The sequence below is a fragment of the Hemiscyllium ocellatum genome, chromosome 35 (genome assembly GCF_020745735.1).
Source record: "Hemiscyllium ocellatum isolate sHemOce1 chromosome 35, sHemOce1.pat.X.cur, whole genome shotgun sequence".
NCBI lineage: Eukaryota > Metazoa > Chordata > Chondrichthyes > Orectolobiformes > Hemiscylliidae > Hemiscyllium > Hemiscyllium ocellatum.
Genome location: NC_083435.1, coordinates 36,012,621 through 36,037,624, shown reverse-complemented (window position 1 = coordinate 36,037,624; position 25,004 = coordinate 36,012,621). Strand labels below are relative to the sequence as shown.

The window sequence follows — 25,004 nt, the reverse complement described above, 5'->3', positions numbered from 1 at the left end:
TTTATTAATAAATGAGTTTTCCAATTCTCTGACATGTCTGACATGTCTGGCAAAATGCAATGACATCTTTCTGCAGTCCAGGTCAAGAAAAATAGACTTCTATTTTTGCTTGAGTTTTCCTTATTCCCAAATGACCTCCTGCTGGTAACTCTCATGGTGCTACCCACAACCCCTCCTTTATATCACACACCAGTAATACAGCCTGATGAGCTCCTGCCCATTTTTCACCCACTTGGTCTCCATTTCCTCATCAACACTTCGTTTTTAAGATAGTGACTTGTGGGATATGTGCAGATTTGCCTTTTTGGTTCCACTGCTTTCTCTTTCCACCTTTCAATTGTAACTTAGTGAACTTCTCTGAAGTAGAAAATGCCCACTTTGTTCTTCAACTGTACTTGCTTTTTCAAAACAACTTGAACAAATATAGTTTCCGATAATTGAATTTTAACTTCCTTATTTTTTCTCTTTGATCTCTCCTTCTGTTGTACCTGTGGTTTTGTGACCTTGTTATCACACATTCAGGAAAGATCCCAGGATAAACTGTTCTGGAACCGAGAATTTCTGTTACTCCTCCCAGCACTTTCCATCAGACCCTCTAACTTAGCCTTACAAGTAAGAACACTATGTTTCACACCATGAACTCCATCTATTCTAGCAATACTCTTTCTAATTACCCACCTCCTTATCTCTCCCTAACAAAGATTGATGTGCTTTCGTATCTCTGAAAATCTTATTTTTTTCCCCCACTCCTCTTGGTAAACATGAGGAAACTTTCCTCACACAAATGTTGCAAAGTTGAGGAGAATACTTGTGGATTGGAAGGCAGGAAGTTAGAATTTGGAGTTTGTAAAATGCTAGGGGTGGATGGGTGAATGCATTGCATGGTCCCTTTAAAAGATCGTGTGCTTTATCTATGCTTAGAGATTTAAAATGTATGTCCATGAGCAGCGGCTTGAAAGTTTGCACATACACAGACAACACCCAAACTGACACATTACATTGAAAGGCCATGCAGATAGCAGGCTAAACACCAGTTTTTTTTTCAATACAACAGGCTTTTGAATTTAGCCAATTAATTTGAGCAGCAACTTAGATACCAAAAATCTATAAGGTTTAAGGCTGATGATTTTAACAACAGAGAACCAATCCTATTGTGTGAAATATTGATATGTAATTAAGGGGATAAAGGAAGGGGGCAGTTGAATAAAGACCTCAGAGCTAACTGCCCTCCAGCACAGCCAACAGCCCTCAGCTCTCAAGAGAGAATCACTGGCTCTCACAGCCTCATCTGTGTCTTAGAAAACCACCATCAAAATAAAAATGGTGCAGCTAGTTAATATTCCTGACTGAAGAATTGTCAGAGCAGGCACAGAACATTCCAGAAGACACGTAACATGGCCGGAATTTTGAGGGACTAAATTTTTTTATCTATAAGTTGGACTGGTCTTTATTGGAAAAACATGCAATTTGAATCTTGCTGTAATTGGGAATAGTTAGAAGTTAATCGGGATTAATTCTGCTTGATCAGTTTCGTTAGTTTGTTCCCTGTTAGAGTTCGATAAATAGATGGTGACGAGTTGATTTTAAAGTGAGTGTCAGGGATTTATTTTATTGAACCAATTGAAGTTGCTGAGAAGCAGGTTACACCACTCAGCACACCCACTTTTACAGATTATGAGGTGAGGGGCTCCTCTTTGGGCATTTCGGTTTAGTTCACAGGGCGGGGGTCTCAACCTCCACTTTATAACACAAGGAAATTCTTCGCAGTTTTAACTCTCTGCTCTTCATCATGAGTTACCAATACTTCACAAAGGGAATTCTTGAACTCCAACAAAGTCGTCTCTCCAAGAGTGTGATATGGGTCTGATTTATTTCCATGGCCTTATCCACTTTGCAATGTTACTTTGTTTGATCTTTTCAAACTTTGACCAAGTTCTTCCGTTAGATTTTGAAATTGTTTTCTTTCAGCTTCTGGTACAAGTTCATATGAACATGAGACGGCTGTTTTTAGAAACATCGATTCATAGACTCCCTACAGTATGGGAACAGGCCATTTGGCCCAACAAGTCCACCCCGACCCGCCGAAGGGTATCCCACAAAGACCCCACACCCTGTGTCCTGCCAACGGGAGAAAGGTCAGTTTTCCCTGTGTCTGTTTCACAGCGAGTAACTCAACCTGTCTGTGTCTGATCTCCCTGGGTACTGGTGACAGAAATCTGTTCATCTCTTTATTGGGTTTTTTACTGAGACTGGGACTGAGACTGGTTCGGCAGCTTCAAGTTCAGGAAATGATCAAATTACTTTGTCGATCAGGAAATGGCATCATGGTAGAAACAAACGTTTATTTTGGTTATTTTTCAGTTTGTGAACAGCAGATATTTTCCAATCACTGTTTTCTTCCCAGATCCTGATTGGAATAGGGAGAGTGGATTCCCAGAATGTTGCTGATCCTTCTCTCCATCTCCCTGTGTTTTTCCCGGGTCTCTCCCGGTAAGTACAGAATTCAGCTTTCCATTCTCTCCCTCCCTCTCTCTCTGTGTCTGGGGTGAATGTGAGTCTCTTGGGGAGAGTTTGAAATGGGGGATGTTTGATCAGCCGCCTGTTATACAGCCAGCCTGATCTTTTACACATTGAAGGCAGCACAGTCTGGGAGACTCTGAGGGGATTTGTGTCCAGGTCTCCTGACAGCAGGATGTAGAAACCCCGAGATCAGAGAAGCTCCGAGCAAATGGGAAATGGTTCCACTGGACAATTTTAATTTTCACATCAATTGGGAGAAGCCAAACAGCTTCATCATTCCTGGTCTAAAGTCTTGTAAACACTGCGGGGAGGAGAAGGAGACTCCATGTCTAACCCAGCCCAGGCCCAGCTGTGATGCCCTCATGGTTGAATAGGCCGGGTTATCTCAGACACCAACATCCTACTGGCCGTGTATAAAGGGCTGATTAAAAAGCTCAGTGAAGGGCAGTGGGGATCCTGCTCGGGATTGTCCATCCCCCTGTTTGACAGAGAGACTGTTCACACAGTGACTGTCCCCCATGGTCTCACACTTCATCCTCCCAAATATTCCTGTTTCTCTTCATTTCAATCTGGATTCACTCACCCCACACCTTTCTTAGTTATGGATAAACCTGCCCTCGGATTATCCTGAATTCCTCACTCTAGATGGACCATGGGCAGGAAAGTCCCTTCAATATTTTTCTTCCATTTATGCCAAGTTCCTGTTCCAGGTTAGTGACTTTCTGTTTAATATCCAATCACTGGATTGTGTCGCAGCCTCTCCCTGTGTCCACACTGATTCCATCGAGTGTCTGAGTGACCCTGACTCTGTGTTTACTCCCTGTTCTGAGAGGCTGCAGCAGCTAATTCTGACCCAGTTGAATCTGATTCTGTTGATTATATCAGACAGGATTCTGACAGTGTTATAATTTGGTGGGTTATTGGAGAATGTCACTGTGTGGATGGGCCTCACTTTGACCAGCTGGAAGTCTGTGTAATTATTTTCAACCTGACCTTTACAGATATAACATGTTGAAAGTGATTTTGAGGGCAATCTCTCACATTAGTGATGTCCCTGATGTCTGTGATGGGATTCTCGTTTTGTAGCCCAGGTATATTAATATGATGTTTATGTTGGTGTTGAGTAATTCCCTGCTTTTATTGTTTGTTTTACAGAGACTAATGTATACAGTGGAATGTATACAATTGTTTCTGGAATTAATGACTTTCCTGAGTTTATAAACAGTGCAACAGTCAATGGAGTTATAATAGCTTCTCGTGACAATAAATCCCAGCGGAACATCCCCAAGCAGCAGTTCATGGCAGAATTCTTCAATGAGAATTTCTGGGATTATGTCACAGAGATAGTGAACAGACATGCAAACATGGCAAGGGAAACAATGAGTGCAGTAATGAAGAGGACAAACCAGACATCTGGTAAGATGTGGCTGATTGAATTTCCCTGTTGGTTGTTCCCTTTCATCATAAAACCTCATTCATTTCCCAACACTGACATTTTGGTCCAGGATTGGGAGAGACATGATAGGCCTCAATGCTTCCCCTATTTCTGTGAGCCTTTTCTACTCCAGCATTCAGCCCATCTCTTCATACCTTTTGAGGGAAAATAGGGAAGTGTAAACACAATGTGGTCAAAATGTTTTACATAGGTTCAACAAAACATCTTAGATTTTATAGTCCATTTCTCTGTTTGCAAAGCCCATTGAAATCTCAGCTTTCAGTGTGACCCAGCTTCCAACCGTTGCTTTCTCAGATGTTAGACTTTATCTGTGAGAGTCTGAGTCACGGAGCAGAGTCAGGTAACCTTTAATGTGATCGACAGCTTCAGTTACAGCATTGCAAAAAGGCACACTAAAAGCTTCAGAATGTCTGAACTTATACAGTTTAAGCTTAGAGTATGCGCCCCCTCCAACTCATCAAATATCAATGACTCAAATCTGTTCTCTGAATGTAAAGACTGTATGTATCTGAATAGCATCATCACCTGTACATGTCCCAAAGATTTATTTGAATAAAGTAGATTTTTGAAATTAAAAAATAAATTAGCCATGGGCAGCCAGCAGCCATTTTGTGCCGCTCAGTCATGGGAGCCCTAACACCGGACAATGACACACAACTTGGTTCTTCCTATTATGTAAGTATCTATGTTTCTTCAAACCTGGTACAATGCAGTAACATCTTACAGGCACCCCGAAAGTAGACATGTCACTGCAGCATATCACAGGATAGGAAAGTATCGCAGATGCTGGAAATCTGAAATTTAAACAGAAAATGCTGGAAATTCAAAGCTGACCAGGCAACATCCATAGAGAGAGAAAGAGAGTCGATCAAGGGTTGTGTAAAGATTTGTAGCTCGGGTACAGGTTGCTGTGGTTATGGGTATGTTCACTGAGCTGGGAAGTTGATGTGCAGATGTTTTGTCCCCTGCCTCGGTAACATCTTCTTCAGTGTTTCAGAGCCTCCTGTGAAACGCTGCTGTACTGTGTCCTCTGAAATTTATTTGGTTCCATTCCTGCTGCTTCCGGTTACTTGTTCCGGTTGTTCGTTGGAGTGGTCGGTATATTGGGTCTAGGTCAATGTGCTTGTTGATAGAGTCCCTGGATGAGTGCCAAGCTTCTAGAAATTCTCTGGCTGTCCTCTGATCAGTTTGTCCTACAATCGTTGTGCGAGTTTCCCTTCTTGAGATTCTTACACGCTTGATGCAACTGCAATCCGCCAACTTCTGTGAACAGCCACAACTTATTTAAGCAAGTACAAGCTTTTTGGAGAATTACTTAATACTGTTCACGATGCTTGCAGAGCATGTCAAGTGAGGGTCACTGAATAAGGGAACAGTCCTCTCTTTATACACAGTCAGTCATGCTTGTGAGACACAACCCCCTGTCACTCTGCCATAGTCACACACCTAGGAACAGGCATAGTATATGCCACCAAAAACATTTAAAGTGATTGCTTTCAGAAATAATCTAATGTGTGATTAGATTATTCCTTATTTTTCTACTGCCATCTGCAATAGTTTAGCATTTGTAGAGTCTGATTGATTAGATTATCACACTTTGCCTGCAAGACAGAAAAACAACACCCCCAACAACCTCCTAGAGTTGTTTAGCATTTAATTTCTAACATGTTAGTAGAACAAATTAACCATTTAACATCTTAGTTGTGTCAACAAGTTAAATTGGTCTTTGCCATCCCTACCAGGAACAGCTGGTCGTGGTGTTGAGTGGTTAGTTGGTGTTCATGGATGTCGATTGCTAGTTGTTTGCCTGTTTGTCCGATATAGTGTTTCGTACAGTCTTCGTATGAATCTCACCCAGGTAACTGTTGTGTTGTCTTCTCTGCTGTTGGTTAGTCATTTTGTTTTGGAGTGCCGTTCTCTTTCTGTGTGTCGCAAAAGAACTCTAACAAAAACTGAAACATCTTCTCAGCAGATCCAAACACTCCATACAATCATCACAGGAATTCCTAGACAACATTAAGAACATAAACATGGATAAGGATGAAGCAATGGTCTCATTCAATGTAATAACACTGTTCACTTCAATTGACAAAACTCTAGCCAGAGAGACAACAGCCAACCTCCAGGACAAACAGAACAGGTGACGTGACAGGGAACCTCCCAACAAGGTCTGCAGACTCACATTACTAGACCTGTGCTTGAGGACACACTTCCCATTCAACAACCAAATACATGAACAGATCAATGGGCCACCTATGGGCTCACCCATCTCCGGGCTCAGAGCACAAGCAGTGATGCAGAAACTGGAACAAACAGCCCTCCTATAAATCCAACCCAAACTCTGAATCAGATACTTGGTCAACATCTTTGTAGTTATTAAGAGAACAGATATAGAGAATACATATTATATTATTGATTCTGGTCATAGGGATCAGACTTACGAGAGGGGAGGAAACCAACAGTCAACTCCCATTCTGGATGTGACGGTAGAAAGAACACAGAGCGGTGAATGTACCACAACAGTGTACAGAAAAGCCACACACATGGACCAGGTCCTGAACTACAACAGCAACCACCCGAACACACACAAGAGAATCTGCATGAGGACCCTGTTCAAAAGGGCTACACCACACTGCAGCTCTCCCGACCTATGAAGGGAAGAAGAAGAACACCTCTACAGAGTCTTCACCAAGAACGGATATCCCCACAACTTCATCCGCAGATGCCTAACAGACAAACCATGTGACCAAGAGATGCCACAACCCAACACACTAACTGCCCTCCCTGATATAAAAACGTCTCAGACTGACAGCCAGATTTCTCCACCCACTGGGATCCATGACAGTCCATAAACTGACAGGCACGCTCAGATATCACTCACCAGGACAAAAGACCCCACGCCCATCATGTGCTAGACTAACATAATTTACAGGATTCCATACGAAGACTGTATGAAACACTATATCGGACAAACAGGCAGACAACTGGCAATCTGTATCCATGAACACCAACTAACCACTCAACACCACGACCAGCTGTCCCTGATAGCCACACACAGCAACGACAAAGACCACAAATTCAACTGAGTCAACACAACGATCATAGTGTAAGCCAAACAGAGGACAACCAGACAATTTCTATGGCATGGCACTCATCCACAAACTCAATCAACAAGCACAATGACCTAGACCGACAAAGAACAATCGGAAGCAGCAGGAATGGAGCCAAATAAATTCCAGAGGATACAGTACCGCAGCACTTCACAGGAGGCTCCGAAACACTGAAGATGTCACAAGTCAGGGGACAAAACATCTGCACATCAACTTCCCAGCTCAGGGAACATACCCACAACTACAGCAAAGAGAGTCAATGCTTCAGGTTCAAGATCTGCCCATTCTGAAGCAGGGTCACTGGCCCTTGTTTCTGTCTGCACTGATACTGCCAGACATGCTGTGGATTGTGAACAAGTCTCATTTCTATTGGAAAAAAATAGCCTTTTTTGCCATCAATCCCACCCAAATCCCCACCCCCCCCCCCCCACCCAGCCTCCCCACAAGAAAGCAACCCGACGGCTTGTGAGCTCTCCTTCCCACACTAAGAAACCCAGAGGCAGCTGCTGGAGATCGCACTTGGCACAACATTAAATATTAATTTCACCCCATATTGATGTATGAAGAAAACACGAGCAGCTTGCTCAGCAATCCAAACTGTCAAAGCAATAAACTAATAACTTTTTAAACAACATATAGCAAAAATAACAAAACATAAATTGCAAAGTGGAAAGATAATTAGGAAAATCTGTTTTCTGTTTTTAAGAAGCAGAGCGAGAAAGAGACGGGGAGGTCACAGTCTGGGTCATGGTGAAAGGGAGGGAATTGGGTTGGCTTTGGGAGTTGGGTTGAACTCCCACCGAGAGCTTCCATTCTCCTCTGGTGGTGCAGACGATGAGCTGGTCTTGATGGAATTCATACAAATGAGGGGCTGAAAGGGAATTTCCTTCCAGCCTGGGTTTCCCTCTTCTCCGGGTCCGGTGTGTCCACAGGTTATTCCACGGGATGAGATGGGGGACAAGAAAGAGAGTGAGTGAGTGAGTGTGTGTGTGTCACACTGTGTGGATCCAGTTAGATCAGAAGAACAAAATAATTCTGAGTATGAACCTTGCACAACGTAAGCCCTGATACCAGAAGCTTTTATAAACTGTATAAAAAGGAAGAGAATAGTGAAAGTAAATGTTGGTCCTTTACAGGACAGAGCTGAAAATGTGTTGCTGGAAAAGTGCAGCAGGTCAGGCAGCATCCAAGGAAGCTGACCTGCTGCCTGACCTGAGCTTTTCCAGCAACACATTTTCAGCTCTGATCTCCAGCATCTGCAGTCCTCACTTTCTCCTTTACAGGACAGAAACAGTGAGGTAATAATGGGGTATTCAGGGATAGCAGAAATGTCTCTGTTGTCACAGTGTAAGGTAGCACTGTCCTCCCAAAAACTGCAGTTACTATCAAGGAACTTGGTGCAATTGCTGTAACTGGGGAGAAGGTATTACATAAACTGATGGGATTAAAGGCAGATAATTCCCCAGGGTCTGATGGCCTGCACCCAGAGGTATAAAAGGATTTGTCAACAGAGATAGCGGATGCATTAGTTGAGATATTCCAAAATTCCCTGGATTCTGGAAAGGTACCTGTGAATTGGAGCATGCTAATGTGATACCCTTATTCAAAAAGGAGTTAGGCACAAAGTGGGAAACTGTAGACCAGTTAGCTTGACCTTTGCCGTGGGGAAGCTGCTGAAGCCAATCATAAGGGAGGAGATAACTAAACATTTAGATAAATGAAGCTCAATTCATCAGTGCCCAGTGGATATGGTTGATCTAGACTTCCAGAAGGCATTTGACAAGATGCCACATAAAAGACTGATCCTGATGGTCAGATCCTTGGGGGTTAAAAGTAGAGTATTGGTTTGGATAAAGGATTGGCTAATTGACAGAAAACAGGAGATCAGGAAAAATGGGTCTTTCTCTGGGTGGTGAACTGTAAATAATCTTGTGCTGCATGGTTCAGTTCTCAGACTTCAATTAATTACAATCTGTATAAATGATCAGCTAGCAGGGTCAGAGTGTATCATAGTTAAACTCATGGATAATACTAATATTGGTGGGAAACCAGACTATGATGAGGAGATAATAAGTTTCCAGATGGATATTAGTGAGGAGAATGGGCCAGACTCTGATAGGTGGACTAGGGGAAAGTGAGGATTGCAGATGCTGGAGATTAGAGTCGAGAGTGTGGTGCTGGAAAAGCACAGCAGGTCAGGTAGCATCTGAGGAGCAGGAGAATCGACATTTCAGCATTCCTGATGAAGGGCATTTGCCCAAAACATCAATTTTCCTGCGACTGTGACAGGTGGAGTGAATAAGTGTGGCTTGTCCATATTGGCTAGAAAATAAGGAGGCAAATTTTAATTCACTGGCAAGTAGATTCACAGTGTGTCAGTGCAGAGGGATCTGGGTGTTTTTGAGCATGAATTGCAGAAAGTAGATATACAGGTGCAGCATCTCATAAGAAAGGCAAATGGAATACTGGTATTTATTGCAAAGAAGTGTTGTTACAGTTATATAAGGCATTGGTGAGTCCACACCTGAAGAATGATGTCCGGTTGTGGTCTCCTTACCTAAGGGAGGATGTGGTGGCATTGCAGGCAGTTCAGAGGAGGTTCACCAGGCTGGTTCCAGGGATGAAAGGGTTATTGTACGAGAATCAATTGAATAGCTTGGGCCTGGACTCACTGGAGATCAGAGGAATGAAGGAGGATCTGATTGAGGAATATATAATGCTAAAGGGGATTGATAAGATTGATGTGTAGCAGACGTTCCCCTTGTGGGACAGTCTCGAACAAGAGGTCATAGACATAGAGAGAGGAGGTCGGTTCAAAACTGAGATGAGAAGAAACTCCCTCTTTCAGAGGGTTGTGAATCTGTGGAACTCACTGACCCAGAGTGGGGCAGAACCAATCAACAAATTCAGGAAAGAAATGGCTATGTTCCTGATGGAAAGCAGGATAAAGGGGGATGGGAGCAGGCAGGAAGGTGGAGGTGAGACCAGGATAAGATCAGCCATGATCATGTTAAATGGTGGTGTGGACTCAAAGGGCTGACTTGCCCACTCTCCCTCAGAACTCCCATGTTACTAGAATTAACTGGGAATGTGTTTGAAAGCAGCTTACCAAGTGTAGCACTGGAATATATTACTTGTTGTCATTAAAACAGAAAAAAAAAATTGTAAAGTAAATAAAGCTAGGGAGGAAGAAATATTTTTAACAAATAAAGAAATTGATGGAATGATCATTAACATTATTCATATTTAGTTATGAGCCAATCAGCAAACAGTGGGATAACGAATGAATTGAGAACCGGAGGGACATGAAAGAGAATATTTGACTGTCACGGTCCATTCAGGATCTGGAGATATTTTTGAATCACGTTGTGCAGATACATTGTGACCCCTTTGGGCCAGCTGGGACTTGGAACAGGGCATTCTGGGAAACTGCCTCAAAAGAGGACAACTCATTCTGTTTAATTTGTGAGGAATGGATTAAACAACAAGAACAAAATTGAAAGAACTGCAATAATTAGAGGAAATTGGACATAGAGTTGTACAGCTCAGAACCACACCCTTTAGTCCAACTCATCCATGCAGACCAGAAATCCTAAACTGATCGAAGTCCCATTTGCCAGCATTTAACCCATATCCTTCTAAACACTTTTTATGCATAAACCCATATCGATGTTGATTAAATGTTGATACTGTACTAGCCTCTATCACTCCCCCTGGCATCTCATTCCATAATTACACCATCCTCTGCATGAAAAAGTTGCCACTTAGGTCCCTTTTACATCTTTTCCCTCTCACCTTATACCTATGCTCTTTAGTTTCGGACTCCCCTACCCTGGGAAAAATAACTTGGCTATTCACCTTATCCATGCCCCTCATGATTTTATAAACTTCTAAAGATGACCCCTAAGCCGCCAACACTGAAGGGAAAATAACTCCAGCCTATTCAATTTCTCACTCTATTTCAAACTTTGTAAATCTCTTCTGAACTCTTTCCTATCACAGGAAGTCCAAAAATTAGCATAGCACTCAAAACGTGGCTGAATCAGTGGACAGCGCACGGTGGCACAGTGGTTAGCACTGCTGCCTCACAGCGCCTGTAGACCCGGGTTCAATTCCCGACTCAGGCGACTGACTGTGTGGAGTTTGCACGTTCTCCCCGTGTCTGCGTGGGTTTCCTCCGGGTGCTCCGGTTTCCTCCCACAGTCCAAAGATGTGCGGGTCAGGTGAATTGGCCAAGCTAAATTGCCCGTAGTGTTAGGTAAGGGGTAAATGTAGGGGTATGGGTGGGTTGCGCTTCGGCGGGTCGGTGTGGACTTGTTGGGCCGAAGGGCCTGTTTCCACACTGTAAGTCTAATCTATGATAGCTCAACTCCTGTACTCAATCCACTGACCAATAAAGGCAAGTAGACCAAACACCTTCTTCACTATCCTGTCAATCTGTAACTCCACCTTCAGGAACTATGACTCTACACCCCAAGGTCTGTTTGTTTGGTAACACTCCCCAGCACCATATCATTAACTGTAGAAGTGCGACTATGATTTATCCAAAATTTACCTAAATTAATCTCCATCTGCTACTCCTCAGCCCATCTGATCAAGGTCCCATTGTAAAGATGATGAAGGGCTTATGCCCAAAACGTTGAATTTCCTGTTCCTTGGATGCTGCCTGACCTGCTGCGCTTTAACCAGCAACACATTTTCAGCAAGGTCCCATTGTACTCTGAGATAATCTTCTTCACTGCCCGCTACATTTCCTATTTTGGTGTCATTTGCAAACGAACCATTACTAACCATTCCTCCTATTTGCACATCCAAATCATTTATAAAACTGACAGAAAGCAGTGGACACAGGGTCATGAGTAGCTTAAAGAGATTGATCCTCATCTCCATTCAGCCAGGCTCAGGGGAAGAGATTTCACAGCCCCACGCAGGGAGAGGGTCCTTGTAAATAACACACAGAGTCCGATCGTGGGTCAGTGCCTGTGGGAGGCTGACGGAGTGGTCACAGTCAGACATGGACTACATCCCCCAGAATGCAGCCTGTGATCGAAAGAAACGATCAGAAGGACTGGGCCTGTCATTCCAGGACAGTGGGAATGTGAGCGCTGGAATTCTGACCTGGATCGGAGAGCACATTGCTGATTTGCTCCAGGTTGAGGAGTGAGACAGCAGCTGGAGAAAGGGGCAGTGCTGCCTGAGTCTGGGACCCTCTGACAGCACAGGCCTTGGGGATTAGCCCCATGTGTAACCGCCTCTCCCTGGGCCTGATATAGGATCCCCATTCCCCTTAAATGAGATTGTTCCTCTGGTTATTAATTATTAATTATCGATGACTGATCGCTGGCAGGATTTCACATTTTTCAATGGATAGCTACTGTTGAGATCAGTGATGACGGCAGCATTAAGACATCGATGAGATTTGGCTTTGATGGAGAAGACTTTATCAGTTTAGACCCAAACAGAATGAAATGGATCGCATCCAATTCCATCGCAGTGATGACTAAAGAGAAATGGGATTCTGATGATTCCTGGAACAACTACTGGAAAAGACACCTGGAAGAAGAAGATGTTGAACATTTAAAGAGATATTTGGAAGCTGGAAAGGAATATTTCACAAGGAAAAGTATGTATTTCTGTTTTGCTCCATGTTCTGATCTAACCTCACTGATCTATGAAACCGTTCTCCCATTCCATTCAGTGTCTGTCTATTGTTTGTATTTTCACCCTTTCCCATCACAGTTCAGCCTGAAGTGTTCATCTCCAGGAGGGAGCCCAATGGTCAGGACAAGCCGCTCACTCTCTCCTGCCTGGTCACTGGGTTTTATCCTGTAGACATCGAGGTGACCTGGCTAAGGAATGGAAAGGTCATGTCTGGGATATATTCCTCGGGGGTTCGACCGAACCACGATGAGACCCATCAGATCCAGAAAGAGATTGAGATCAGTGCTGGGGATGAGGATCAATACTCCTGTCAATTTGAACACAGCAGCCTGGTAGAGGCCCAGCTCTATCAGTTGGGTAAGGGACTGCAGTATGTGTGAGTGTATGTGTGTGTGTGTGTGTGCGTCCTGTCTGTTCCACCATTCATTGAGGTTGCTCTGATCTGTCCCTCACTCCCTTTACCCATTCCTGCTCCATGTCTTTTGCTGCTCTTCCCCAACAAAACCCTCCTGATCTCAGGCTGGAAATATTCAATTGATCCTCAGTGCTCACAGCAATTTGGTTAGAAAACTCCAGATTTCCATCAGTGAATTTCCGAGGTATTGTTTCTTGATTTCTCTCCTAAATGGTTTCACTCTCATTTGAAGATGGTTCTCCCTTGTCCTGGATTCCTACACCAGATTATTCCTGTAGTGATTATACCAAGGTCAGCCAGCTGCACCCCGTCAATAGGAGGTCCCTGATTGGGCTGTTAACCTAATCCAATCAGGGAGTCCTGACTGACATTAAAAAAAGGGTGTGTCAGAGGTATTGAGGGTTTGGCAGCTGACTCTGAATGAGGTGCTTCTAAAGTCTAGGAATGTTCATGTGTAAATAACGAGTGGCTTGGTGAGTGAATACGAGCTTCTGTAGGGTTATTTCAGGGGCAATGAGGTAAAGCACGATCCTGAAGAAACTTGCTCACAACAGGCACCTTTCAGTCAGGGAAGCATTTGTTTGGGCAACTTGACTCATCAATCCTGTGATCAAGGACTGGGCCCAGTTTCTGAAAATAATGCGGCATATTGTCTGGGCAACATCATTGTGGCAGCTGAAAAGGAACAAGTAATTCTCCTGACAGCCTGTGGAGCCACAGCTTATTGTGTTATTGGGACCTTAGCTTTTTCTGAGGCACGAGATACTAAAACCTTTCAAGAATTAATGGAGATAATTCAGGAATATTATAAGCAAAAGCTTCCTCTAATTCTGAGACACAATTGTTTTTATTTGGTAATTCAAGAACCAGGGATATCCACATCAGGATTCCTGACGAGGTTAAGAAGACTGACAGAAGCATGTGAATTTGGCTTAACCTTTAATGAGATGCATAGAGAATTATATGTGGAATTACTGATGTAACTGTGATGTTATTAATGATGTCACTATGTTGCAATTAATTATGCAACTATGCAAAAACACCTACTGGCTGAATCCCAACTGCACTTCAGGCAGCTACTACAACTGGCTTTATCATTGGAAAATGCAGCAAGTGGAGCTCATGAGTTACAGCGTATTCGAATGGAAGTGGACACCCTCGACAATCCGACTGAACTTGGGGAACACCGCCTGAGTGCAGGCAATTACATAGCCTCAGTCAGGACATATCGATCAGAGGGACTCGAGGTTGGCTCACAGCAAACCCCCAAACCAAGCCCCAGCAAATGGTTAGAATTTTCTTCAAGATCCTGGCCATCAAGCCATTGTGTTTCTGTTGGGAACATGGAATTGAGACAGCAAAAGAGCCCCACTGGGCTTAAACTGAGTGAGATAACTTATAGGCTGGTATCCTGGAGGGTAACCTGAAAAATCAGTCCATATCTGGTTTGGAACAGTCAAATTGCTTCCTGACATCAAAATCAGAACCAACCAATTTAAACGTCTGGTTAACTGGTCATTCTGTTCTGATGGAGGTCGATCCGAGTGCAGCTGTATCAGTGATCACAGAACCAACCTTTAACAAGATTCACTCTGAACTCCAACCCTTAACTTTGCACAAGATCTTGGCCAGACTGAGAACCTCAACTGAGGAAGCTTCAGAGATCAGGGGTACAACTTCAGTTCCGCTCTTTCACGGAAGGCAGCAGGTTCAGTTACCAATGATTGTGCTAAAAGCTTCAAATCCGAGCTTATGGGGAGAAATCAGTTGTGAGAGATTCACCCCGAATGGCTCAATATATTTCAATTAGAAACTGGCTGCTTGAGTGAAATTCAATTTAATTACCTGTAGATCATCCAGGAAGATCTAGGGGTTATCAGAGGAGCCAAACTACCTTGCATGTTGACCAGGAATCAATCCCATGATGCTGTAAGGCCTGCCCAGTGCCATTGGCCTGACAGGCAAAAGTCAAGGCAGAAATTAGAAGGCTGGAAAGTGAAGGAATGATCAAACCAGTCCAGTTTGTGGAATAGGCAGCAGTGATTGGAATGGTACTGAAGCCCAGTGGGTCGGTTTGCCTTTGTGGGGATTTTAAACAAAGTGTAAACTGCTTTTGACAGCAGAATAGATCGCCAGACCCTCAGGATTTGTGCCCAACGTTGGTGCAGGATGGGAGTTCTCCTTCACACAGCTGGACATGAGCCACACTTCCTTGCAATTGTGATCAGACCAGGTTCCCAGATGTATGCTACAATTAATATCCATCAGGGATTGTACCAAGATACAAGACTGCCATTTGAGGTATTGTCAGCCTGTTCGATCTTTCAGTGGACAATAGAGAACATCTTGCATGGTCTACCCCAGGTCGCCATTTACTTAGATGGTAAATTAGTCAATAACAGGGAAAACTAATAAGGAGCAGTCAGAGAACTGGATATAGTCCGAAGGTGGTTTTCCAAGGCAGGCATTTGCCTAAGAAGGGAAATTGTGTATCCCAAATGATCTACTTGGGATACAGATTCGACAACTCTGGGTTACACCTGTTGGAAGATAAAGTGAGGGAGATCAAAGGTGCTCTGGTTCCTACATCTGTCCAGGAAATTACGTCTTTTCTTGGGCTGGTAAATTATTTTGGAAGGTTTGTACATAACCTGGCCTTCGTCCTGGCACCATTACATCAACTCGTGACAGAAAGGATCAGCCTGGGAAATGGTTGCAAACATAAGACCGAGCTTTCAATGAAGGAACGATACAACTGTCATCCTCTAAGAATTGGCACTCTGTGATCCCAAGAAAGACCTAGTACTGACATGCGATGTTTTCCCGCACAGCATTGGAGTCGTATTAGCTCATGATGGCTCAGTGGAGAGGAACATCCAACAGCATATACATCTAGGGCTTTGGCCAATGCAGCACGTAAATACACCCAGATACAGAAGGAAGGATTGATGGTCATATCTGGGGTCAGGACATTCCACCAATACCTTTATGAATTAAAATTTGTGATAATCATGGACTACTTGGTGTGTTTAAAGAGGACAAGGCAGGGCCACCCTGTAATTTTGGGCCACCTTCAATGGTGGGTTCTAATACTAAGTGCTTACAATTGCAAGCCAGAACACTGCCTAGGAGGCTGAGTAGTGAATGTGGATGTATTGAGCCGCCTGCCATGAGCAAATACACCACTGGTAGCGCCCCCCAGTGGAATGGTCTGTAATGGTATTAAACTTTCTGGACAAGCTCCTAATCAGAGCTGACTATCAGGCTTTGGACACAGAAAGATCCAATCCCTTCAAACCGGAAATAACTTGTATTTATGAGGGAAACCAAAAGGCACTTGAAATCCTTTGAATTGAAAAATGTTTGGGCCCAGAGATACCAGCTCACGGCAGAGGATGGAATATTGTTAGAACTTGTCAGAGAAAGTGTGATTATCCTGAGTAAAGGCTGCCACCAAACTCTAGTTGAACTCCACCAGGGATCTCGACAATGAAATGTGTGGGGAGACATCGCATGTCAACACAAGATCTTTCTTGGGATCACAGAGTGCCAATCCTGAGACAATGACAGTTGTTTCATTACTTCATTGAAATCTCGGGCTTATATTTGCAAGCAAGTTAAAGTGTTCAGCCATCTCTGACACACACACACACACACACACGCACACACGCACACACGCACACACACACCCCACCCTGTGGGTGAACACTTTAACTCCCCCTCTCACTCTACCAAGGACATGCACGTCCCTGGGCCTCCTCCACCGCCAAACCCTAACCACCCGATACCTGGAGGAAGAACGTCTCATCTTCCACCTTGGGACCCTTCAACCACACGGGATCTTTGTGGATTTCACCAGTTTCCTCATTTTCCCTCCCCACACCTAAATCCCAGAAGCAACCTTCCAACTCAGCACCGCCCTCTTGAACTGTCCCACCTGTCCATCTTCCTTCCCACCGATCCACTTCACCCTCCTCTTCGACCTATCATCTTTACCCCCACCATCTACCTATTGCATTCCCAGCTGCCTTCCCCTCACCCAACCCCACCCCACCCCCCTCCCATTTATCTTGGGCCACAAGCCTCATTCCTGATGAAGAGCTTACGGTCGAAACATCGGTTCTCCTGCACCTCAGATGCTGCCTGACTGGCTGTGCTTTTCCAGTGCCACACTCTTTGACCCTGACCAATGAAGGCAAGATGCCAAACGCCTTCTTTACCACCGTATCTACTTGGGTGATCACTTTCAGGGAGCTATAGACTTGAACCTCAAGATCCTTCTGTCTATCAATGCTGTTCAGAGTCCTGCCATTAACTGTATCCTTTTCCTTAACATGTGATCTCCCAAAGCACAGCACCTCACAATTACCTGGATTAAACTCCATCGACCATTTTTCCGCCCATATCTGCAACTGAGTTATATAAATGATGAAAAGCAATGGAGCCAGCACCGATCCTTGTGGCACACCACTGGTCACAGGCTTCGGTCCAAAAAGCAACCCTCTTAGACCAACCTTTGTTTCCCACCTTGAAGCCAAGTTTTATATTCAGTTAGCTAGCTTCTTCTGGGTCCCATGTGATCGAACCTTACTAACCAGTCTACATGCAGAACTTGGTCAAACACTTTGCTGAAGTCCATATGGACAACATCTACCCCTCTACCTTCACCAATCTTCTTTATTACCTCTTCAAAAAACTCAGTCAAGTTATAGAGACACAATTTCCCACGCACAAAGCCATGTTGACTATCTCTAATCAGTCCTTGCTTTCCAAATGTATATGAGTCCTATTCCTCAGAATCTCCTCCAACTATGTACCCACCACTGACGTATGGCTCATTGGGCTATAGTTCCCTAGCTTTTCATTACAGCCTTTCTTAAATAGTGGCACCACATTAGCCACCCTCCAGTCTTCTGGCACCTCTCCCTTGGTTATTGATGATCCAAACATCTGAGCTAGGTACGCAGCAACCTCTTCCCTAGCTTCCCACAGAATTCTGGGTACCACCTGATCAGGTCCTGGGGATTTATCTACCATTGTGCATTTTAATCCTCAGTACCTCCTCTTCTGTAATGTGCACTGTTTTCAAGCCATCACTATTTATTTTCCCAAGTTCCCGAGCTTCCATGTCCTTCTCCACGATACGTACTGACACAAAATATGTGATTAGTATCTGACTGATCTCTATGGTTCCACACATAGACAGCCACATTGATCTTTAAGGTGCCCTATTCTCTATTTACTCTTTTGCTGAAATGTACGTTTAGAGTCTCTTTGGATTCTCCTTAACTGCATTTGCTAAAGCTGTCTCATGTTCTCTTTTTGTCCTCCTGATTTCCCTCTTAAGGATACTCCAACTGCCCTTATACACTTCTTGGGATTTACTCAATCCCTGCTGTCTATACCTGATAAATGCCTCTTTCTTTTTCTTGACCAGAACTTCAATTTCTCAAGTCTTACAGCATTTCCTACATCGATCAGCCTTGTCCTTCTATTATCATGCAGTGGTCAAACCCCTCTGTTACGTAAAAAGAATAACTCTGATAGTGAACATTAAACCAAAAAAAATTCACATATCCAAACCCCCTTGCCCCACTTCTCTTAACTTCTTATGATCTGACCCCAACTCTACAAATAAAAGCTATTCCAATAACACACTTATTAAACATTACATTAACCTAATCTCAAGACCACATACTCTCTATCTTCTTCGGTGTCTTCAATCTTCCCCCTGCAGATCTCCCTGGGGGTTGTTTTCTTTCTTTGTTACTGCGAGGATGTTTCACATGCAAAGGTACCTTTGATAGAGAATGTTTCTAATTTCTTTGAGAGCAAGATGTCAGATGGGTAGTTGCTCAGTGGATCAATGGCAGTTGCTTTCTGACCAATTTTCAAAACTCCCATGTTTTATAGCCTCCATGACACAGTAAATTCTTATAATTTGATTGGTTTCCTGGTGACAAAACAATAAACTCAAACTCAATTGGGTTTTTAGTATCCTCGGCACAATTTAAACCAATCAGTTAAATTCGCGTTGGTGTCAAAACAGCAGCAAAACTCAGGGTAGACAGGCAGGAGGCTGGAAGAACACAGCAGGCCAGGCAGCATCAGGAGGTGGAGAAGCTAACACTTCAGGTGTAACCCTTCTTCGGGTCTGGGGCTGGGTGTAAGGGGAACTGCAGGTATCTATTTCACAGCCAGTTGCTGCATGTATCTATTTTGGAACAGCTCGTCTCCCAGTCTTTCCATTCAGGCAGCTGAGCCTGCGCTTGAAGTTTACTTCAAACTTCAGAAAACACTTTCTACTTTAAAGTGAACAGACAGGCTTTTGACTTTGTAATACTTCACACTAACAGGAATATACTGTCTCTGGACCCTCATTATCTTCTTCTAAAAGGCTTCCCACTTCCCATTCATCCCTTTACCTGCAAATAGCCTCCCTCCAATCACCTTTTGCAAGTTCCTGTCTGATACTGTCCAAATCAGCCTTACTCCAATTTAGAACTTTACCTTTTTGATCAGTTCTATCCTTTTCCATCACTACTTTAAAACTAATAGAGTTATGATCACTTGCACCACAATGCTCCCCCTGGACACCTCATTCACTTGCCCTACAATTGTTCCCAACAGAAGTTCAAGTATTACTCCTTCTCCAGTCGGTCCATCCACATATTGAAGAAGAACGTTTTCTTGGACATACTTAACAACTTCCTCCCAATCCAAGCCCTTAACACAATGACAGCCCTAGTCTATGTTTGGAAATTAAAATCTACTGTTACCATGCGAATATTCTCACAGATATGAGATCTCCTTACACATTTGGTTTTCAATTTCCTGCTGCCTACTGGGGGCTATAATACAATCTCAACCAGGTGATCATCTCCTCCTTATTTCTCAGTTCCACCAATATAACTTCACTGGTCAATCTCCCAATGTATGCCTCCCTAAGTACAGCTGTAATGTTATCCTGAATGAAAATCTTGTCCTCCTCTCTTATCCCCCCTTTCTATCTTTCCTATAGCATCTATACCTTGGAACATTGAGATACCAATCCAGTCCGTCCCTTAGCTATACCTCTGTAATAGCAGTGATACCCTAGTCCCATGTTCCCAACCATGCCCTAAGTTCATCTGCCTTCCCTGACAGACCTCTTACATTGCAGTAAATGCAGTTTATCATTCTGACCTTGGTCACTGCCAAGCTCTTGCCTGCTTTGACGATTTGAGCTGTTCCCCTTAGAGCTGTACCAGCCTCAGCCCTTTCTCTTTACTCACTGTTACTTTGATTTGAGTCATCCCCTTACTAGTTTAAAGCCTCTGGAGTAGCACGATAAAGCCTCCCAGGTAGCACAAGGAACAGACCACAATTTACAAGACAGAAATTTTGTCATGTTTTTAAAATGTTTTGAGATTCTTCAGGTAAGGACAGCTTCATACCACCCAACATTGAATGGCCTGGCAGAAAAAGCAGTCCAAACTTTAGAGGCTGGCTTGAAAAACAGCCGACCCTCTTGATAGTTACCAAGGTATCATGGTTCTTATTTGATTATGGGATCACCCCACATGCAACAGCAGAGTTGGGACCAGCAGAGTTGCTGATGGGTAGAAGACTCTGCACCAGGTTGAATCTGATCTTCCCGGACCTGTGGGGGTGGGGTGTAATGGCCTCAGGAACACCAATGCTGGACACAAGTCTCCGCCAAATAAAAGAAACTGTTTAATACAGGGAATTAAGGATCAGACCAGACCCCTGCAAAATATTTTAAGAAGGAAGCCTGGGGCCTAACTTTATCTTATTTTAAAGGCAAATGTAAAGTGCTGTGTTCCAGATGCAATTCGATTGGTCACACTACTCAGCTTTAGGCAAAACACACTTTATCGAAATGGTAGAATTAAAATATAACTAAAGAAAGACGAATTTAGAATACCATAAATCTATCAGAAAAATTAAGAAATCAACAGACACAGTACCGATTACTAATTAATGGTTCAATGTAGTAACATCCCATAAACACACCCCTTGGCAAAGTTCAGAAAATAGATTTGTCTCACAGGTAACTGCAGCAAGCCAGAAGGAAAAGCTTCAAGAGAAAGCTCAGAGAGAGGAGCAGCAAGGAGACATTTACTGTAATTCCGAGCCTGTTGAGACTCCATAAGTAACTGATGCTGAATCGCAAAGCTAAAAAACTACAAACTAGAAATCTCGGTCCGAGAGCTGGATACTCCCATCCAGGCTGCTTCTATTGTTCCTGCATTAAAAAACCCAAGGCCTTGTAAGCCAGTTACTTCATTGGCTTTCCAACCAGACAGCTCGACACCTCTGCCTTACAACGTCTCTTTAAAAAGAAACAGGACAAAATAACCTCTTAAAGTTGCAGTATCATCACAGTAAGGGGAGGAGGTTTGGTGTAAGAATGATGGAAATGGCCCTGTATGGGAAAGAGGCATTCTCCATGTGAGATCGGGACCAGTGATGTGGAAAGGTCAGGCAGGTGCGATGGTCCTGAACCAGCACAAGGTCCGTTTGAAAGTTGGAAATTTGTAAACAATGCAGGAGCAAAACATACCCTGCCCCTCTGAGCAGTCAGAAAGGCTGCCAGAACCCAGGGGTTCACTATCTCTGTCAAGCATTGTTGTGAGATTAGAATCTGAGATGGACATGATGGAAGGAGCCAAATCGATGCCTTTGCCACTGGAAGAAGAAAATAAAATCCTGCCAAGGCACTCCTGGCACAAGAGGCGAACTCCTGTGCATTCGATGCTACCGTTATTACCTGCTGAACATGGAGGAAGCTGTCCCAGTGTTAAAATGCCCCAGGATGCTCTCCAAGGAAAATGGCTGGCCTATGTTCTCAGACTCAGAGTGGGAGGGAAGTTGTGATTGTAACGAGGCTAGCCAGCAGGACCTTAGGGAATATGAGTTCTCTGATTGATCCAGCCCCAATCAGGGAGCCCTGGCTGACAAATAAAAAGGGAAGTGTCAGAGATGATGACACTCTGCTACCTGACTCTGAAAGTGTCAGTCCTAAAGTCAAGGACTGTTCAGGTATAAATAAAGGGTGACTTGGTGATGGATACCATCCTCTGTGCAGTTATTACATCGATCCCATCAATGAGATCTGGAATGCAAAATTTATTGAACCAAGTCCATCAATTCCCAATGGGTGGGTTAAACTAAAACTGTCCCCAATCAACACAGACCGAGAGTGGATCCAGGAGCAGAGATAATCCTGATATTATTCCAATGTGTTTCAGAAATCCCAGAAAACAGTGTGGTACGTTCCCATCTTATACTTTTGATTGGATTAATCGCTGCAATGGCTGCAATATTCGGAATAATCATCTGGAAAAGACCCTGGAGAGGTAAGATTCAGAGAGAGGGGAATGTGGAAGTGAGGGGACAGAGTGAGTGCGGGGGAATCTCCAGTACTGGGAGTACAGGGCACTGTGGGGAATGGAACTGATTGAATTCCAGCACAGATATACAACGTATAAACCCGTCTCGTTCCCTGTCAGATCATCCTTTGGCCTAGACCAGGTCTAATATTGATCAATAAACCCATCACACACACTTACATCCTCACTGACTGAATATCAATGGGGTGGGAGAGATCTCCAGAATCTCCATAAAGTGTAAGGATGGAGGGGAGCGTGGGAATGAGGATTTCTGACACAATCTCCATTCCCTCACAGTTGTTGTGTTCTCACTCTCTGAGAATGAATTATTCCTCATTCTAATGGACATTTATTTTGTTTCTGCAGGTTCCCCAAGTGGGACCTACACAACAGCTCCCAGTAAGTGACTGAGGGGACAGACTGTTGGGAATGATGGGAGAGAGATTGGAAGGTGTAGAGTTACATTCTCCTGGATGGGACACTCATCAGTTTCCTCACGGTTCAGTTCTTCATGACTCTCTTATCCTTCATGACTCTCTCATCCTTCTCTTCCTCAACTCCAACCCCCACAACCTCTCCATCCAATCCTCACTCCCTATTTTCCCATTCCGTACTCCCTCTCCCTCACTCCTTCACCCTTAATTCCTTCTGCACTGTGCTGTGTGAATGTAGTTAGTCAGTGCTGAGGGTGATTGAATCCTGGGTCCAGTGAGTGAGAGAGAATATTTCAGAGTGTGTAACTTTATATTTCATTTCATTTCAAACTTTCTGTTTTATTTTCTCAGCTTTGGACGTCTGTATTCCAGCTTCTTCATAATTTAGTCAATGATAGGTCAATTTCTGTCTGAAGACTTATTTGGAAATTCTTCACTCCCCTCCTGAATCTGTCTCACCCTCCCAGACACTGTTAAACCCTGTCAGACTAATTCCCCTCCCCCGACCCTGCCTCACCCTCACAGACACTGTTAAACCCTGTCAGACTAATTCCCCTCCCCCCAACCCTGTCCCACCCTCCGAGTCACTGTTAAACCCTGTCAGACTAATTCCCCTCCCCTCCTGACCCTGTCCCACCCTCCCAGACACTGTTAAACCCTGTCAGACTAATTCCCCTCCCCTCCTGACCCTGTCCCACGCTCCCAGACACTGTTAAACCCTGTCAGACTAATTCCCCTCCCCTCCTGACCCTTTCCCACACTCCCAGACATTGATAAACCCTGTCAGACTAATTCCTCTCCCCTCCTGACCCTGTCCCACCCTCCCAGACACTGTTAAACCCTGTCAGACTAATTCCCCTCCCCTCCTGACCCTGTCAGCTCACACCCAGTTGTTTCAGGATTGAGATTGACTTTTCCTGAAAATGTGTTTCCACAGGTTGAACAGTGGATCCCAGATCCGCACGTGGATCCTGATTCTGCAAGTGGGACCCTCTCAAGTTGTGTTTCCATCCCGTCTCAGAAATGTGAGCAGTGTCACCGTCAGAGGGATCTTCACGGATGGTTCCTCCCTCACACTTTCTCATCTTCACTGTCTTCAGTGGGTCAGTGATTGAGCTGAAATGTAGCAATGTCCTGAACTCCCTCTGAGCGAGTTTTGTCTTGTAGGACGTGAATCATTTCTGCACTTCATGCAATGAAATTTTAACTTTTATGTTATAGTCTCTATGAATTTTGTTACGGTCTTATTGTTAGATTGATATCTCTCTCACTATTTAACTTCTACTCTTCTATTTTTATTCTCATCTGTTTTAAGCTGAACTGATCTGTTTTGCACTTTACGTAAACAGCGTGATCAAATGTGAACTTTTATGTAAACTTCCTTTATTTTATTTGTTCACAATCATGTATTTATTGCAGCAAACATCTGTCATTATTTATCATCAACAATTAACTGCAGATATTGATCATTGCAGTTGCTAATCAATAAATTATTGCTGATCATTGATTTGTCTGAATTCTTCATTAATGATTTCACAGGAAAGGGTTAATTCATTCACTCTGCAGACTGTGGATCTTGGATTCAGCAGGGTTTGAGCTTCAGTTCAGTGTGAACTGGGAGGGGGTTATGACCATGTAACTCCCCAGGAAGCCTTCCCCAAACCAAGCAGGATGTACACAGTAAAAACCGACAGCACTGTACATGCTGTAAATCAGAAACAACAATGGAAATGGCTGGAAAAGCTCAGCAGGTCTGGCAGCATCTGTGCAGAGAAATCAGAGTTACCGTTTCAGGTCTGGTGACCCTTCCTCAGAACTGGTCTGATTTCTTTGATTTCTCTTGACAGATGCTGCCAGACCTGCTGAGCTTTTCCAGCAATCTCTGTTTTTGTTCAGGATGTACAAAGTGATGTTTATTTAATGTGTGTGTTTCAGAGTTGGATGGTTGATAATGTCCGGGAGTGTTCATTCCCTGGGGTGGGGGAAGGTGGGGGAGGTGTGGGGGGGGAGCGG

General features: G+C 43.8%; 1 protein-coding gene across 3 annotated transcripts; it reads left to right on the top strand.

The window, feature by feature from the left end:
• Positions 1-2,284: 2,284 nt before the first annotated feature.
• Positions 2,285-24,405, top strand: LOC132832983 (class I histocompatibility antigen, F10 alpha chain-like). 3 transcript variants are annotated; one of them, XM_060851241.1, is made up of 7 exons: positions 2,287-2,490; positions 3,676-3,936; positions 12,434-12,709; positions 12,826-13,104; positions 22,417-22,524; positions 22,924-22,956; positions 23,929-24,397. In XM_060851241.1, the coding sequence occupies exons 1-7, from the start codon at positions 2,439-2,441 to the stop codon at positions 23,931-23,933; spliced, it is 1,014 nt and encodes a 337-aa protein (XP_060707224.1). In that variant the 5' UTR covers positions 2,287-2,438; the 3' UTR covers positions 23,934-24,397. The 3 variants fall into 3 exon arrangements, with proteins under 3 accessions (XP_060707226.1, XP_060707224.1, XP_060707225.1); XM_060851242.1 differs by having other exon boundaries at positions 2,288-2,490; positions 12,539-12,709; positions 23,929-24,395; XM_060851243.1 differs by lacking the exon at positions 12,434-12,709 and having other exon boundaries at positions 2,285-2,490; positions 23,929-24,405.
• Positions 24,406-25,004: the final 599 nt, after the last annotated feature.

What these genes read in the sequence shown, in the direction of transcription:
- LOC132832983 (XM_060851241.1), top strand. Translation starts at nt 2,439, where the DNA reads ATGTTGCTGATCCTTCTCTCCATCTCCCTGTGTTTTTCCCGGGTCTCT. An exon ending in GGAATATTTCACAAGGAAAA is followed by an intron (nt 12,710 to 12,825) that starts GTATGTATTTCT and finishes TTCCCATCACAG; the next exon opens with TTCAGCCTGAAGTGTTCATC. An exon ending in GGCCCAGCTCTATCAGTTGG is followed by an intron (nt 13,105 to 22,416) that starts GTAAGGGACTGC and finishes AATGTGTTTCAG; the next exon opens with AAATCCCAGAAAACAGTGTG.